Source organism: Etheostoma cragini, chromosome 2 (assembly GCF_013103735.1).
Source record: "Etheostoma cragini isolate CJK2018 chromosome 2, CSU_Ecrag_1.0, whole genome shotgun sequence".
Lineage (NCBI taxonomy): Eukaryota > Metazoa > Chordata > Actinopteri > Perciformes > Percidae > Etheostoma > Etheostoma cragini.
The window spans coordinates 9283713-9299875 of record NC_048408.1 but is presented as its reverse complement, the minus strand read 5'-3'; the positions used below and the strand labels follow the sequence as shown (position 1 = coordinate 9299875).

Sequence of the window (16163 nt, the reverse complement as noted above, 5' to 3'; positions counted from 1 at the left end):
TGCGTCCCACATCCCGGGGCATATGGGTTATTGAGTTTGTTGTGTAATGTTACGTTGTAGCAAGTCAACGTTACAGGGAGAAACCTGTATTTGTAGCTGACATAAACATTAACGAGGAAGGCTTGACCAGGATAGTAGTCTGCTCGTTGTCTTGTTTTTTTACCTAAAGTGTCTAGATATGTTTTCCTCTAAATTTACTTTTTAAAGATCTTGGACACAAACTGCAAAGGACATGTTTTAACAGCAGGGGGCGAGCGCATGCAGCAAATTATGTGGTCTGTCTGCCTCTGACAGCCGAAGGCCCGTAGAGTGGATCGTTCTTTCCGGGGTTCGAACAACAAGTCTAATGTGCTGCAGGAGAGTCGAGGACCATCGATGATAAATTACTAAAATATTTATATGTAACGTTTGCAGTAACAGCAGGCCCCACTGCCTTTCAAGAAGAAGCACAGTGCGGCAAGACAAAAAGGAGTTCAGTGAACTATCGTTACTACAACGGCTAACAGCAGCTAAATAGTTAGCCACGGCCGCACACAGGTAACGTTAATGTTAACTATAGTTCTGAGCATCGCCATTCCCTTGTGGCGTTGTTACGTATCTCGCGGACTAGTAAAATACCGTTAACCATTTAAAGTGCTTTTATTTAAGTTTTTCATAGATTCGTTATCTTCTGTTTAGCTAGGTTAACGTTAACGTCAGCAAACACGTCAACGGCGTTGATACATTAAAAGTAGTTAAGCTAACTGCCTGGGAGGTGAAACTACAGAAATGTTTGTTAAATACTTGTTCTCCAAATGGCCTTAACCATGCAATATAACAATAACACTTCATTAAGTTATATTAATGTCATGTGTCGTTACTAGCATGTATAAGTATTTAATCATTTAGACGCCCTAGCGAGTCAGGTGACTGTGCTGCAAGGCTGCAACAGGTAATTGTTTGGCTAAACGTGAGAGCTAGTTCCGGTGTGCAATGTTACAAAGAAACGGAGCAGACATTGTGACAGCAGTGTTGTTTGACCTGTCAACTTTACAAATAGTAGCATTCACGTAGTTGCTTATCTGGCTTAATGTCACTAAAGTACCAAACCTAACTCAGTAATCACAATAGAAATGGGTCATATTCTGCTAGCTTGGATGCTAGCCGAATTTAGCCCCACCCACAACATTTTATGAACTGACTAGAATCTGAGTATGACGACGTCAGGCTGATATTTTCCTACAGGGAGCTGAAAACTTGGAAATGAGCACCTTGCCTTACCAGCTTACACAACAGTGTACAATTCAAGTGTGTAGAACACAAACTCGTACAAAATCCAGTCAAAGGCTTTACAAAGTGAAAACCCATCAATGAAGGTAGCTAGAAGTGGCCTTTCTTTTTCCCTGCTTGTAGGAAATGAGCCAAAATGAGAACAATTGAGTTTGCTTATTTTTGTGTGTAAGGATGTTTATGTGGTAGTGTCTGGGTGTATGTGCTGTATGATGCATCCATGTTTCATAGACATGGGTAGTGTACACAGTGTGCAAACAAGTGTCCAATTTGGAAACAAAGTCTATCTATTCCACATACTTTCATTCAGTCGCAATAATAATGCATTGGTATTGTTCTTGTGGTGTACACAACGAGCAAGGAGATCTGTCATTCCAGCTACAATCTTAAAAATAGAGTCACAACATGGGTGGAAAAAGTAAAAAATATATTTGTATCAAGCGCTTTCATCCAGATGTTTTAGGTCTGTGAAGTTTCTGGAAAGACCTTCTAAACAGCAGCAAGAGTTATAAACAACCTTCTGAGGTTTTTAAATATTGTCAGAGATTTATCTTTAAGGAAAAATGAATCCTTAGCCCAGACTTGAATGTAATAATAACATATTCACATACATGCACAAAATGGGGGTGTACTTGTATTGCACTCCTTATTGTACTGTATTAGTGCACTTTAAGCAGTCTACTAGCTTGGTAGGACCTATTTATACCCTTTTATCTGTCTGTTTTCAGGTATGTCTGAAGTTAGTCTTGAGGCTGAAGCGGGGATGACCTCAGCCGGGGACTCTCAAATGGATTTTGAGGAGGCTGACAAAGCAGAAGAGAGTTTGAGGGTGGATGTAGAACAGGAGAGTGCAGACAACAGTAGGGAAAGAAATGACATGGATGATGTGCTGTATGACATTGATATTAACAGCGCTGAAGAAAAAGCAGAAAGCGGTGACAAGGCTATTCAGGAGGAGGATGAGGGCATTCAGAGAGAGAGTGTGGTGAAGACATGCAGTGGCAGTGACGCCGCACACATGTCTGACAGTGTAGAAAATGGGGGCCACGAGACAAATCGTCACGTTGAAACAGCTGAAACGCCAGAGGAAAGTGGAGATTCTCACACTGAAACAAAGGTGATATTTACCTTCACTTTGGACACTCTTCTAGCACTTCCTCATTGTGCTCTTGTTCATGTTGCTGTTTCGAACTTCACTTGCTGTCATGGTGGTGGTCTCTTTCCAATATGATCATTGAATATTAGATTGAATTTAGTTGTAAAGCTGAAGATGAACCTGAGGTGTAGCGGTGCAGATATTGTTTGTTTCTCTCTGGTAGATGTGTTTCAGAATTCTTTCTGCTTTGCTTGAAGTTTTTTGGATTACATCGCTGGTGTAGCTGCGTTGATGATTGGTGGCTTTCTTTCTTGTACTTGTGTGTTGCTCTGTGACGTGCCTTGTGTGTTTGGGGATGATCAAAGCTTCATACACTTCCTCTGCTTTGTATAAATGCTGGCTTATCTCAAAGTGATTGTTGAGAAGGATTTATCATTGCTGTTTATCACTGTGCAATCTATATGTATAGTATTATAAAGTGTAAGTCAAGTATACACTTCTCTACATTTTGGCCTTCTTTTGTTAACATGTTCTGTACGTGATGTTTTAATGATGCCACTTCCTTTAAATGTTTCCCTGTTTTTAAGTTGGGTGTACATAGAGCTTTTGAGTTCTACGTGCTGGCAGACGGTCACATGGTTGGCTAAGTGAGACGGATTTGGACACCTGGCTGCACATTCTCAGGCAGTCCCACATTTCTTGTGTCGTTGGAATGTGTGACTCCTCACACTGTCGATTCACATTTGCTGTCTCAGGCTCAGTGCCAGTATTGTACAAAAGATTGCACAAATTTAAAATAAGAAATGTTATTTATTTTTTTTGCAAACTGTTTTCATTTAGTAACTCTAAATACAGCACAGTTATAATCCATAATCTCTAGTTTTTACTTAAAGATACATTTCCCGGCCTTTTTGCAGCTTAATCCCGGCATTGTGCAACATGGTTATGTGCCACGTTCCTCCGTGGTTTGAGAGACAAGCCATGATTCCTTCCTCTTCAGCTGACGCAGCTAATTGGACAATTCATTTATTGTTGTTATCTCCCTCCCACGTCCTGTTAGCTTGTATCCAGGATACTGAACTGTAGGCAGTGGCACAAGATGACGTGCCATACCTTGCCCTTCCTTACGCTGCATTAATTTGCAGCCACTGTATGCTCTAAGGGCTCCTGTAGGTTGATATTAGCAAGCTTCCTTGCAGAATGTTTGCAGATGTTTGATTGGATCATTTTTGCTCTGACACCCCCTCATCTTGGCTGAATTAGTCCCATTAGGTTTTTTTTCAATATAAAGAGAAGCTTAAATTAAGACACATGGATAGTTCTGCCACAGCTAAATTAAAAGAAAAACAAACAGTCCTAGTCAGGAAATGGTGTTACAATTGGTGTTAATTTACAAACTGTTTTTTTAAGCGCATGTTATCCGAGACGTGCCTCGACCAGACAGCCTGTTTAAACATGATGTCTGTGCTGATCTGCCTGCATGCAAGCGTCATATTGCCTTTAACTATTAATGTGTCTGTCACATGACACAACATTAAAAGTAAAGTCTTTATCACACATACACACACAAAATCTTCACTTTGGTATTTCTATTATGTTATATTCTGGTTCAGCATTTCAGAAATAATAAGTTCTAGCTTTACAAAAGAGATGGTTTGGCTTCCAGATTCAAACATCCTAACATGTATAAAGCGTTTGTCTCCGAGACCAGTTTTAACCCTTTATAAACACACGTTACAGTATCAGATGATACACTTTTATCAAAGCAAAATACTATTTTCATGATTTTGCAATAGATGACCAACCTTTTTAGTGACTTGAGACTTTAGTTTAACAAATGTTGAAGAAGCTATGCAGTTATGAATGAGTGATTGTTTTTTTAGTATACTATCAATGGGACTGTGTCCAAGGTCACTAAATTCTACTAATATCATGCAAAGTCCTAGTCTAAACTAGAGTCAAATATACTAATATAGTATAAACCTGGTTGTTAGTGAGTAAACACATCATTTACAAAATAAACTGAACCAAGCATGCTAGCTTCATATATGAAATGTGTTAATTGATTTTAAACTCACTTTTTAGAGAAAAGCCTCTTAGTCAGGTTAGACGAGACACGGCTCTCATGACTTGATCTGGTAGCCATTTGCATTATTTAGACATTGGTCAAGGTCTACCTATAGTTGAAGTATCTTGTTCAAAGATTCAAATCTTTTTTTATTGATTTAAAATACATGATTTCAGTGTTAACCCTTTTGCCAGGCATGTCCCTAATCCACACTAACCACCTTCACACGGTCAAAGAGCTTGCATGTAAAGCTTTATGGTGGTTAGGTTAGTGCCACGGTTCCTAAAACTAACAGCTGTATCTTCAGCCTGCAACTACAGCCAGCCAGTTTATTATAGGCTGAACCAAACTGATGCTGGCACAAACTGTTGTCTCCACCCTATGGCTTGCTACAAGCCAGCATGCAAATGTGCAGCTAATGATAATACCGCTTATAATCCACAGGAACAATCGAGCGTGACCATGGTTTGTCGTTTTTATAAAGATTATAACATTTCTCTCTTCGGGGTTGTTAATTATAATAAAGAGCAAGCAGAATTTAGTTCCATGTTTGTTCCCGCATCACAGGATTTTCTTTGAGTTTAAAGGTCCCAAGGCATGAAGATTTTACTTTTTGAGGTTTTTTTTTTAACATTAAATGCGTACCCCCAGCCGGCCTATGGTCCCACAGTGGCTTTAAATGGGTATAGGTGGAAACCGAGCCCTGGGTATCATGCTCTGCCTTTGAGAAAATGAAAGCTCAGATGGGCCGAGCCGGAATCTTGCCCCATATGAGGTCATACTGGGTAAGGTTACCTCCCCTTTTTCTGTTTTGCCCACCCAGAGAATTTGGCCTTCCCATGAGAGAGGGACATCATGGCTTTACTCAGAAATGGCACGTCCCAAGGAAAGCTCATTGTGGGACTGGTTCTACTGGCTGTAATTCTGCACCAAGGCTGAATGTTGGGAAAGAGACTTCAGACATAGTATTAGGGGACCACTAAGGTCTATATAAAAGCATCCAAAGAGCACCATGTCATGGGACCTTTTAACCCCAAAATGCCCAGTGAAAGACCGGGTTTAATGGAAACCAAGAAAAAGAGGGGGGGATGTTGAAATGCTCTTGGTACCATATTCCATCCTGCTGTGCTGTGTTAGTAGTTAAACAGAAAGGGTGTTGCAAAATAGGGAATGTTGAAATCAAATTGCTGTCAGTTGTTGCACTTCACATGTCCTGGTAAATGCTGTAATACTGCAGCATAACTGAACTCATTATGCTCTCCGCCCTGTCCTGGAAGAGCAAGAGAAGAAATCATTGAAAGAGGGCAGATTCACAAAAATACAGGCTAATGTTTTGTAAACACATTCTGGTGTTGGGCCGTTTGGGTGAAATCAGTGTATATGTTGCAGATATTCTAATGTTTAAACTATCAAAACGTTATAAGCGGTCTGAAATCAAACTACCACGGCATCATGGCGGTGTCAACAAGATGGCAGCCTGCAACTGTTGTGTCCCACAAGCATCCCAAAACACGACAGATGTTTTTAGTATGCAAAAGGTTGGAAGAATACAGTAGGTGAATTCATTAATATTAAAAAATATTAATACATCATTGAAGAAATTTAACCATGACTCAATGCAGAAAAGGCACACATTGTTGCAGAAATAACCAGAATGCAGGAAGTGAAGTGTTTGATGCTCAAAATGTCTTTGGGGGGAGCCCGGCCCAAGAATCCCGGCTACGATTTGTTTCCCCGTGATATAAGAAATGGCCTCGCAAGATAGGTGGAGATCTCATCCCCCACCCCCACCCTAATTTTGAACCCAAAGTTACGCCCTTGCATAGAGGTCTCTCTCTTGGAAGTTATTTGGGATAGCTGTAAAGAATAACTTGCTTCATGTCTCCCTTGCCATTACAGCAAGGCAGAATGACTGAGGAGTCGCATAGAAGCTCAGCTGCTGAGATCTCAGTCACCAGCAACGGAGACCTGGATCAGAGCCCCGAGACCGTGTTCCAGAGGGTGAGTGCTTTGTTTTGAGAACAGAACAGCATCTCTCAAAACCTGTAAAATTGTCTCAGACAATGGAAGCCTCCTGGCTACCCAAACAAAGCTTTGACTATGTCTTCAAACTTGTTGGTTGAAAGATTGTCTCTATTACGCCTTGTTATGATGTAATTGACTTGACATAAAACATTAATAACTCCACTCCTGGACAAAATGTAACGATACAAACAAACGTGCAAAATGGATGTCTTTGACAATGAATGCAAACGTAGGGCTGCAACCAGCAATTATCTTCATTATAAATGAACCATCATTGTTTTAATTCAAATGATGTCTGTGAAATATCAGAAAACAACAGTGCAAAATGCCTAATCTTTATTTCATCCAACAATCACAAAGACAATCATAGAATCTTAACATTTAAGAAGCTGGAACTAGCAAATGTTTGGCTTTTCTGTTTTTCTTGAAAATAACACTTAACAATTGTGTCAATATAGTTGCAGATTATTTTTTGTCGTCCCATTTTTTAATTGTTGCCGCTCTACAAAAAGGTTTAATTCCTTGAAGCGATGACGTACTCAGACAGTCGAGGAGAGATTTGTCTGCAGTGAAGTCATTTAGATGGGGACCTCAGGGTGCCCTCTCTTTCTCATTCATGTGCCTGTGAGCCAGCAGTGCTTCCAGATGGCCTGCTGTTTACCTCTAATAGCCCACAGCCACACTGACAGACTGGCAGAGTGGGTGCCACAGCCACAAGAATGCATGCAGCCTCAAAATATTAAATCTTTCAACAGTTGGCTCTGGCGTTTAATGTAAATGCATCTGCAGGTTTATACAGTGCACCACGTAGCTGCTGTTTGCTACTTCAGGGCTGCAATAAGTTCCAACATTAGTCTGACATAAATGTTATGAAAGTTTTGCTTCTCTACAATTAACCCTTCCCCCCCAATCGGCCATTCATACCAATAAGGGGTGCCTGGGTAGCTCACCTGGTTAATTGTGCGCCCCACGTACAGAGGCCGCAGTGGCCCCGGGCAGACCTGCGGCCCTTTGCTGCATGCCATTCTTTTCTCTCTCCCCCTGTCCTGTCTTCAGCTGTCCTATGTAATAAAGGCCTAAAATACCCCCCAAAAAACCCAAACAAAAATTGAGTACTTAATTTAGTGCTGTTGATTAAGGTGAGAGCAGGTGTGTGGAGAGTATGTTTATGTACACTGTACAAAAAACTTAGAAATTATAATGGGGTTTATTGTGAAGTTGTTCTAAATCTTTTAATGGGCTTTTAATACATTTTAATTTATTTTTTTTTAATTTTTGGTGAACTCCAAATGTTAAACACACATACAGAAAGTTCCCTGTCTTTGCTGCCTGTCTTCTAGGAACCATTTAACCTGTTTATATAATTGCTGTTTGAATATTTTTTCACAGGACTTCAGTGTCCCCAGGGCCCTAAATCTTTCAGAGTCTTGTGTCACCTCCAGCAACTTCGCTTCAACAATAGAGGGCATCATTGAATCAGGACCATACAAAGGTAAAACACGATCTCAGATTTCTTTTTGTTCTCCTTGGTTTGTGCATGTATCATTTCCAAGCTCATCAAAGTAAATGTGATGCAGCAGGGGTTGATGCATAGACTGTAGAAGTGATGCCCTGACGTCTTGATCGCCCCCTTGTCACCCCCCTGTGGCTGGCTGCAGTAAGGGTCATAAATCCCACCCCTGCCATGTTAGTGGATGGGACACGGGCCAAACTACAAACGAAAAATCAAAGTACACGTCAAATAAGTTCTTCCAAAAGATGTTTCTTGTGATTTTACGTAGTTATCACACTGATGTCTGATCAAGTGTTTATTTTTCCGATGAGTTTGTTTTGTATTAGTTATTTGATGCTATAAAAACTGGGTGAAATTTAATGATTGACAGTTGTTATCCCCGCGCAATTGTTTGGGCAGGTGTATGGGCGGAACTTTGATACTGCGACTCAACCGCCCCAACGCTACAAATGTCCGCTGGTTTATTGGGATTTCTTTTAACCAATCACAATCGTCTTGGGTGGCGCTAAGCACTCATATTGGACAGATAGTCTAGCTAGCTGTCTGGATTTACCCTGCTGAGATCTGAGAAGCAGTTAACCATAGTCCTCAGAAATCCATCAAAGTTTAGAATGCCAACACAAAGAAAGTGGAAGGTAACGGACATCCTGTCGAAAACGAGTCACTGGAACAATCCTGTAAATCAATATGGACTACTGTGCAGACTTGGATCCAAAATTACAGGATGGCAGCACCTGTATCCTGGATATTTTGGCTTTGCTTTTGTACAGTGGTAGGAAGTAGAGACTCATGTCCGTTTTTATATACAGTCTATGTGACGGAGCAGCTTATAATAATGTATATGCCTTGTTAGATATTTTTTGTAGTGCTTTGCAGCTTTCTGTTTACACAGCAGTCTTTCTCTCCATGTATTCGCTGTGCTCCACTTTTGTGATTTATTGTCTGTGAAATTTGAAAGGCAGACATTTGAATGTGTAAAGGTGGACATCCAATTGAATTTAATGAGTTTCCTCTGATCTCCAGGTTGTAACCCTCCTTTCCTTTTCATCACCATGCCCTTGTTACATATGCAAATAAAAAATCTCTGCATAGAGTGGTGAGCTGTTGCAGGCCATTTACCACAATGTTGCCATGGTTATTTACCCTTGTATTTACACTGGTTGAGGTAGGCCTTTGTTGATTAACACATTGATCCTTCAACATAGAGAGATATCGTGATTAAAAAAAAACATGCTAAGGAAATCTACTGTACATCAGTGAGAAATCCCCCCCCCCCTCCTTACACTTGTGCAGACTGGATGGTGACACACTAATGAATTATAACTCTGAATATCTCCCAGGGTCAGCCAGCCAGCCCACGTCACCCGTGACACCTCTAGCTCCCAGCTCGGCTGTTGCTAGCCGCCTGGCGCGCTCTTCCAGCGATAGTCAGGCTGAGAAAGGTACCAGCAGTGATGGAGAATGAATCAGATGATACTGAATGGTCACCATCTGCACACTAAATTAACCACCGTGCTACTGTATCCCCTCTTGGTTTTCATCAGTGTCTTACCTGCTCCTTGTTCCCACAGGCTGTGCTCCATTCAGAGTCAAACCTTTCTTCTTCTCCTTTCTTGTTTGTTGAATCTGGTCTTCACACAAGTCTGGGCTAACGGAAGTAGTTTTCTGCTTTGCAGTGACTAATGATATGCGTTTACACACCCCTTAAAGTAATTTTTGGCTTTCACAATTCATCTGAGTGGGTTTTCCTGCTTGTAACCTTTTTGTCCTCGCAAAAGTTGGCATCCATAGTATCCCATGTTTTCTCTCTATGGAGTCTCGAAACTGACAAATGTATTAAAAGGTGGTCAGGCAAGTCCAAAATGTAACAGCATACGTCTTAGTCTTTTTTAGTGAAATAATTAAACTGGAGTTTAAAAAGAAATATAATATGTAAACTCTTGTTATATCTAAATAATTTTAACTGGAAAACCAATGTTTCTCTTATACTTCATTTATTTAACTAAGAGTATTATTTATTGATGTATTCTGCTACATTTGTTTTGACTTATCTCATATCATATTAACTATATTTTGTCTGTTTCTGGGGCTTTCTACCTTTCAGCATTTCCCTTCTATGCCCAAACCACAATAAAGCACTTTTCCTCACTTTTACTGTGACTGTTTATAAAAAATAAAAAGGTAGGTCATGACTAATTGTATTTTTATGTTCATTTTGATTTAAATATTGCTAGATGTTGTCAGAATCCTCTAATGCTTTACATTTAGTAATTGGTCTGTGTTGAAGTTTCATTGTTAACATGACAATCTCATTACACTGTTGTTGATTAGAACACTTGAATCGTACCTCCCTAATTTTCACCACAGCTCTCTAGCCTGCAAATCAAAAAACATAATCACCCACTAAGTGAATGACTTTTAATTGTTCAGGCGAGATGAATGCACAGCCAGTGAGTGGAGCGGTGGTCCTTTCAGAAGACTTGAAGAGCCCAGCAATGGAAAAACTGGACCTAGTGAGAAAGTGGAGCATCAACACATATAAAGTAATCCTCTATGTCCTTGATTTCTTTTTATGGCCCTCCTCACTCTGCTTCTTTCCCAGCCTTAGTCTCAGTCTTTTTCATCTCTGTTCATTAGGATGTTGGCAGAAAAGTGAACCATACTGACAAACTGACAGATAAAAGCTGACCCCCCCAAACTGACAGACACAAGTGATTTGATATCTTCTCTTGTATTGTGTTTTGGCTCCACTCTCTCCCTATCATTGTCTGTCTCTCTGCTTTTTTCTCTTAAGTTCAGTAGCACCTCCCAGCAGTCATTCCTATTATTTAAAAATGTTGCCCTGTCCTCTGCAGTGTACCAGGCAGATCCTGTCAGAGAAGCTGGGTCGAGGCTCGAGGACCGTGGACCTGGAACTGGAGGCTCAGATCGATGTCCTCCGCGACAACAAGAGAAAATACCAGAATGTAATCAAGCTGGCTCAGACACTGGCCAGTCAGCTGTCCCAGATAATGCAGACGCAGAGGCAGCTGGGCGACGCGTTCGCCGACCTCAGCCTCAAGTCACCAGAACTGCATGTGAGTACATAGATGCACTGAAATCAATCAGATTTGGTAGGATAAACTGGAAGGGGCGTGTTATCATCCTTACTTAGTACGAGGAAAGAGTCATAAAATAATACACAATGTGTATTGACGTATGTGTCATGTGCTGGGAAAATGTTTACTAACTCTTCTCCAATCCCTTAGATTTTTGCTAGCATCACAAGGTAAAAGCTTAAAAACCGGTAAAGAGTTATGCATCATTTAAGTTTAGGTCCTCTTCCTCCGAGTCCTCTTATTAGGTAACAGTTACACAATATAGTTTATCTATATTGCTCCACGTTTCAAATACCAAGTGCATTTAATTTTATATTTGAGTGAGTAGATACAGTACAATTACTGTACTTGCATAGAACTTGTACATAGAAATATGTCTGTACAGTATGTTATATCTCTATTGTCTCAGATGTTCTTTTGGGAACATTGTACTATTTGGAACATTTAGTTTTAGTTTTTTGAAACTATTATGAGGAATGTACTTTTTGACAAGGTCCCACCAAAAATTGTTATACTCATGTAGTTATTGCTATAACTCCTGTATACACATTACCGGTAAAAGGTTTGGGGTGACTTACAAAATTTGATACCACTCCATTATAAACATAATACCAGCTGATGGGTGGGGGGGGGCTGATCTTTAATGCAATATCTACATTGGCCATGATCAGCAACCATTCAGCCAATGTTCCAAAGGCACATGCTGTTTACTACTCTGATATCATTTTAAAAAACTACCTAAGGAAACATTGAAGAACCCTTTTGTGCTTATGTAAGAACATAATGTAATCTGAAAACTGCTGCCCTGGTTAAAAAAAAGCAATGCAACTGATTTCAGCTGGGATTCTGTCTATAATGGAGTCCAATAGAAATTTCAAAGTGACCCCCAACTTTTGACCGGTAGTGTATACTTCCAAAATAGGCTGCATGATGCTGGCACCTGCAGGTGCTTTAATCACTGTAAACAACGGTTCAAAAATCAGTCAGATGACTTTAATTAGTTTGAATCTTTTCTTTAGGAGGAGTTTGGTTACAACGCTGACACCCAAAAGCTTTTGTCCAAAAATGGAGAGGCACTGCTGGGTGCCATCAACTTTTTCATCTGCAGTGTGAACACACTTGTGGACAAAACAATCGAAGACACCATGGTTAATATCAAACAGTATGAATTTGCAAGGTAGGTGATTCATGTACACTCTTTCGGGTAGTTAATTGAATAATGCAACCTGTACAAAAATATTATAAGCATTCATGTATATGAATGCATATTAAAGGATTCTTGTGGATTTTTCTTCCAAACAAACATCCAGTGTTATTCACCAAAAACGCATGTAGGCGTATTCTTGAGCTCTAATAAATGCATTTAACATATGTTCTCATTTATAAAACATTTAAGGGATTGCTTTTCTCTCGTGTTGATCTAACAGTCTTGCACATCATAATGTATACACTGTATTTTGGGCTGGAGTAATTGAATCTGGACTCGCGACGCTATTGGACTCACCAAATATTCTAGTTGCTCGACCGAGTCAAGCACTAAATGCGTTTGTCCATTTTATATTTTAAGTAAATAATATGGCTGAATTTTAGCTTTTCTTTCTTCGACTGTCCCTTATTTGGACTCGGCCTAGACTTGGACTTGAACCTCTTTGCACTAGGACCTGACTTGGTCTTGTCTAGTCCTGGTCTTGGACTCGACAAAAGTGGATTGACTATAGCCCTGGTGTACACTCATATTGCATACTTCTGATACTGTTAAATAATACCTCACATCTAGGGTTGAGTATGACGCGTACCGTACAGATTTGGAGGAGTTGAATCTGGGGCCACGTGACGCCGCCACCATGCCCAAGATTGAGCACTGCCAGCAGCAGTTCCAGATCCACCGCGAGAAGTACGAGAGGATGCGGAACGACGTCTCCGTCAAGCTGAAGTTCCTGGAAGAGAACAAGGTCAGCGAGAGGCTTGTTCTGCTCGAGGTAGCACCAACCTAATGGCTTTCATTGTGTTCACCATCTCTTTGTTTACTTTTCCTTCTCCCAAACAGGTGAAGGTATTGCATAACCAGCTCATCCTGTTCCACAACGCCATAGCTGCATACTACGCTGGAAACCAACAGCAGCTGGAGCAGACACTCAAGCAGTTCCACATCAAGTTGAAAATGCCAGGTGGGGACAGTCCATCTTGGCTGGAAGAGCACTAATCACTACTTTCAAAGCCACAGTGGCTCCGTTTGACAGGAATTGTCAAATTCTACAGAAACTACAGAAAAAGAAACTTCAACTCTACTTTCGCTGCCTTTCAAACTCTGAACTGTAAATCTTTCAATTCAATACAAAAAAGGAAAAAGAATTCTCCCAAAATCAGTTTTACACTTTTATGTTAAATGAACCTTTTCATCTTGCAGTTAGGCCTGTACGATTCAGGGGGAAATACAAATCACAATTTTTTTTTAGCTTAGAATTGATATCACGATTCTCTGCCACGATTTTTTTCTCACAAAGTGTAATGTTTATTTCAAACATCAACCATGACTAAACGAATTGGCAGTACCAAACATTTTTTGGCACCTATAGCACATTGGGCATCACCACAAGCCTGTAAACATAAAGGCTTCAATGAAGAGAAGGGAGAGCATTGCAGAGCTTAAGAGCTCTTTAAAACCTATTTTATACAATCTACGTTTGAAACTCAGAGAGAAAGTAGTAGCGTTTGTGATGCAGTCGGCTCGCGAAATTAAATGAGAATCTAAGTCATTAAAAAAAAAGTTATTTAAAAATTGAATCGTGAACAGGGTGAATCAAGATTGCAATTTTTATAACGATTAATCGTGCAGGCCTGCTTGCAATTATGTGAAATCGTGGGATACGCACTTTTTTACTGTTTGACAAAACTGTTGAACAGGAGTTGCTGCATTGAACACATTCGGAAACTGTAAATGGCTTTTTGTATTCCAGCATATGAATGTTGTATCCCAGCACGGCGGACATGTTGGCTCTGTAAGGGCAGCTACGGGATCCAAAACACCGCCGTCTTACTCTTTATTGACATTACTCTTATCAGCTGACTGAGATGTGGATGAACGTTTTTTTGAAAAACTAATCCGGATGCTTCTGCTGACTGAAAATGAATTCTCTCATTATTTGATTTTAAACCTGTTGTGATAAGCGGGCCAAAGTGTCAAATGTAAACTGGGCATTTTAACCAGCAAATGCTGATTTAATTGGTAGTTTGGCATTTTAGGAAATACGTTTGTTTGCTTTGTTGCTGAGAGTTTTTTAATACAAGGCTACAGCCAGCAGGCAGTTAGTTTAGCTTAGCATAATGACTAAAGAGGGGGGGGGGGCAGCTAGCCATGCTCAGTCCAAAGGAAAAACACATTCTGCCTACCAGCAGAATACCAGCACCTCTAAACCTCACTTATACAAAAACCAAAGTAAAAAATCTATTTGGGGTTTAATCAAGTCTTGGGCCGAGCCAGGCTCATTGTGTTTCACTCTGACTTCAGTATTTATACTAAGCTAACTAGCTGCGGGATGTAGCTTAATTTTTTATCTTCTCTTCTAACTAAGAGTATTTCCCAAAATATCAAACTATTCTCTTAAATTGATCTGTTAAAATCATACCGATCGTCGTTCACAGCAACTGTATGTTGGGATATTGTTATGTTGACAAAATGCTACTTTTAGTCAATATCATCCTTTGTTTTTTTAGCATTCTGCTATTTTGTTTACATTCATGGCATTTGACTGAATGGGCAAAAGTGAGTGTTGATTCTCAGATTCCAGAGAAAATGTTGGACCAGCCTTATGTGACTAAATGTGCCTTGAATTCTTGAATTAGTTCTTCTCTTCCCCTCCGTGCTTCGATATCTGGTTTTGCTGTTGAAAACAGACGCTCTCACTATCAGTTTTTTGGGGACCAACTCTTGAAGGAAGAGAATGGACCACACACATTCTGAGTGCAGTTAAAACCTGTACAACTGTAAATGTTTATACACTCCGCGCAACACAAACATGATGGCTGTGTTGCAGAACACTCCAGTAACATTAAGTATATATATTTTAAAACTTGCTGTTCTCAAAGATATTTATCCATATTGCACATGTTCACATTGATGCATTTCGGACTAATTACATAAGAATTTGTAAGTGCTGTATGATATGTAAGGTGACAACCAAAATACAATTAACTTGAGAAACCTTTTGTAAATTTGAAAGACCAGCATCCTTTGTCTGAGCTGCTAAGTTTTCTTTCATTGGGGTACATAAAAGTATATTTTTTAATGAGGACATATTGCACCCTGGTAATGATAACCAGCTGTCATGTCCTCTATTTGTACTTTCCCTATGACTCGCCATAGCAGTTTAAGAGTGTGAATCTTGTACAACAATCTAACGTTTCCCAAGATAGATGGATATATATATTTGTAATTTTCTCTATTTTGCCTTTGAATATGTAGTTTATGATCAATGTTGCCATTTGGCCGCATTGGTTTAGTTTTGGTTTTTCTGAAGACCTACAGAATTACGTGCTAGTGGATCTCTACCCCTGTGTAATAATGAAACATTAACAAATGTTGAGTTAATAAAAGGAGTCTGAATATTGAATAAAAATAAAAGTTCCTTTTCTTTATCTCCTGACGTGTTTGTATTAGCAGCTTGTATGAGAAGTCACCACCAAACCAACAAAGAAACATGTAACAGTAAATCTTTTCTGCATTCATTCTGCTTTTTGTTACTTTCCAGAAATACATAATCAGAGGTTTTTACGGGCTGTTGTTGACATATCGGTTCAAATGGACTTGTGTTTACTCAAGTCCAGGTGCTTTTAGCTTCCCCTTTTAGGTTTTCATCACAGACCCACCACACCCACGGGAACACATTTGACAGGATCTGGTTAATCCTTGAGCAAAGCCTTGAGAATGTAGATCACCGACTCAGTGATGTGTTCCAACTGTAAGTACATTTTCAATCAAATGTGGAAAAGCAAATAGATTACCATTTACCAGACTTAAAGCAAAAGTCTGTTTTCCCACTCAAATCAAACAAAAAGTACCTGCAATTTCAACATGCATAAAAAAAAAATATATAT

The 16163-nt window shown here is 39.8% G+C and overlaps 1 protein-coding gene and 1 long non-coding RNA gene across 6 annotated transcripts; both read left to right on the top strand.

Annotated features, from left to right (window-relative positions):
• Window positions 1-73: 73 nt before the first annotated feature.
• On the top strand, window positions 74-15704 carry arfip1 (ADP-ribosylation factor interacting protein 1 (arfaptin 1)). 5 transcript variants are annotated; one of them, XM_034888516.1, is made up of 10 exons: window positions 74-385; window positions 1997-2386; window positions 6333-6434; window positions 7848-7950; window positions 9312-9413; window positions 10402-10514; window positions 10827-11048; window positions 12089-12246; window positions 12847-13021; window positions 13117-15704. In XM_034888516.1, the coding sequence occupies exons 2-10, from the start codon at window positions 2000-2002 to the stop codon at window positions 13270-13272; spliced, it is 1518 nt and encodes a 505-aa protein (XP_034744407.1). In that variant the 5' UTR covers window positions 74-385; window positions 1997-1999; the 3' UTR covers window positions 13273-15704. The 5 variants fall into 5 exon arrangements, with proteins under 5 accessions (XP_034744407.1, XP_034744398.1, XP_034744425.1 ...); XM_034888507.1 differs by having other exon boundaries at window positions 75-537; window positions 1998-2386; window positions 13117-13588; XM_034888534.1 differs by lacking the exon at window positions 1997-2386 and having other exon boundaries at window positions 78-537; window positions 13117-13588.
• Window positions 2393-4392, top strand: LOC117954719. Its single transcript, XR_004658886.1, has 2 exons — window positions 2393-4275; window positions 4306-4392. It is a non-coding gene; the product is annotated as an uncharacterized LOC117954719 (long non-coding RNA).
• Window positions 15705-16163: the final 459 nt, after the last annotated feature.

Excerpts from the sequence above, each read along its gene's own strand:
- arfip1 (XM_034888516.1), top strand. The coding sequence starts at position 2,000 with ATGTCTGAAGTTAGTCTTGAGGCTGAAGCGGGGATGACCTCAGCCGGG. Across the intron at positions 2,387-6,332 it reads ATTCTCACACTGAAACAAAG|CAAGGCAGAATGACTGAGGA; the intron begins GTGATATTTACC and ends TTGCCATTACAG. Across the intron at positions 7,951-9,311 it reads TGAATCAGGACCATACAAAG|GGTCAGCCAGCCAGCCCACG; the intron begins GTAAAACACGAT and ends AATATCTCCCAG.